Below are 1,367 nucleotides of genomic sequence, written 5' to 3' on the forward strand. Positions count from 1 at the left end.
GCAGGAATTATGGGGCCCCTTATAATAGGCACAGTAGTATACAGACCCATGAACTCTGTGCAGGAATTATGGGGCCCCTTATAATAGGCACAGTAATATACAGACCCAGGAACTTGGCACAGGAATTATGGGGCCCCTTATAACTGGCACAGTAGTATACAGACCCAGGGACTTGGCACAGGAATTATGGGGCCCATTATAATGGGCGCAGTAATATACAGACCCAGGAACTTGGCACAGGAATTATGGGGCCCCTTATAACTGGCACAGTAGTATACAGACCCGGGGACTTGGCACAGGAATTATGGGGCCCCTTATAATGGGTGCAGTAATATACAGACCCATGAACTCTGTGCAGGAATTATGGGGCCCCTTATAATAGGCACAGTAGTATACAGACCCAGGGACTTGGCACAGGAATTTTCGGGGCCCCTTATAATGGGCACAGTAATATACAGACCCAGGGACTTGGCACAGGAATTATGGGGCCCCTTATAATGGGCGTGGTAATATACAGACCCAGGAACTTGGCGTAGGATTGTGGGAACCCAACTTATTTTTAGTTATAAAACATTGGGCACCTTGAATGTTGGGGTAGAGTGCCATGAAGAGGATGGCCCAGCGCAGGACATTGGTTGTGGTTTCGGTTCCGGCAATGATCAGTTCCCCCACTGAGTATATCAGGTTCTCCATGGAATATGTTGTGCTGTTTGCAGCATTCTTCTCCATCTCATCCAGATAGGCGTCTATGAAATGGCGCGGTGAATGAGCTTTGCGGTTTTCGGAGAAACGCTCGATGATCCGCAGCAGGAATTCGTAGACCTCGGCTGCATTCCTGAAGAGCTGCTGGTGTTTTCCGAAGGGAAGAATTCCAATGGATGGGAAAGCATTGTAGAGGAAGACCCAGGCACTGGTGGCCAGCTCGATATTTTCACTAAAGATCTCAATCATGTGCAGGAACTCGTTATCGTCGTATCGGAATCTCTCGCCAAACAGAATCAGGTTGGAGATGTTGGAGACGGCGATGGTGACCAGGTGTTTGGGGTCAAAGGATTTCCCCTTATAGGTGTCCACCGACTCCAGGAAAAAAAAGGATTCCTCTAAAATTTTACTTTCAAAGGACTTCTGACCATATCCGAAATTACGGCAACAGCTCACCGCCAACTTCCGGTGCTCCGTCCAACCACGTCCATACTTTGCATTCAGCAGACCTAAAATAGAAGAACATTTACTACAATGGAGGCTTGTAAGAGAATTCACACCGTACTATGGGGGAGGGGCATATAAACCACTTCTACCATATTAGATGTGCCTGTGCCGGCTCTGGGTGTACAGTGGGATCAATGTCTCTATATTGGGATGTATCC

General features: G+C 47.8%; 1 protein-coding gene across 1 annotated transcript in view; it reads right to left on the bottom strand.

The window, feature by feature from the left end:
* The window catches only part of CYP2R1 (cytochrome P450 family 2 subfamily R member 1), an 8,107-nt gene that overhangs the window by 3,787 nt on the left and 2,953 nt on the right, over positions 1-1,367 (bottom strand). The window contains exon 3 of the mRNA XM_072422363.1: positions 582-1,211. Within this exon, the coding sequence (XP_072278464.1) occupies positions 582-1,211 (630 nt within the window). The remainder of the gene's footprint in view (positions 1-581; positions 1,212-1,367) is intronic.

Source organism: Pyxicephalus adspersus, chromosome 9 (assembly GCF_032062135.1).
Source record: "Pyxicephalus adspersus chromosome 9, UCB_Pads_2.0, whole genome shotgun sequence".
Lineage (NCBI taxonomy): Eukaryota > Metazoa > Chordata > Amphibia > Anura > Pyxicephalidae > Pyxicephalus > Pyxicephalus adspersus.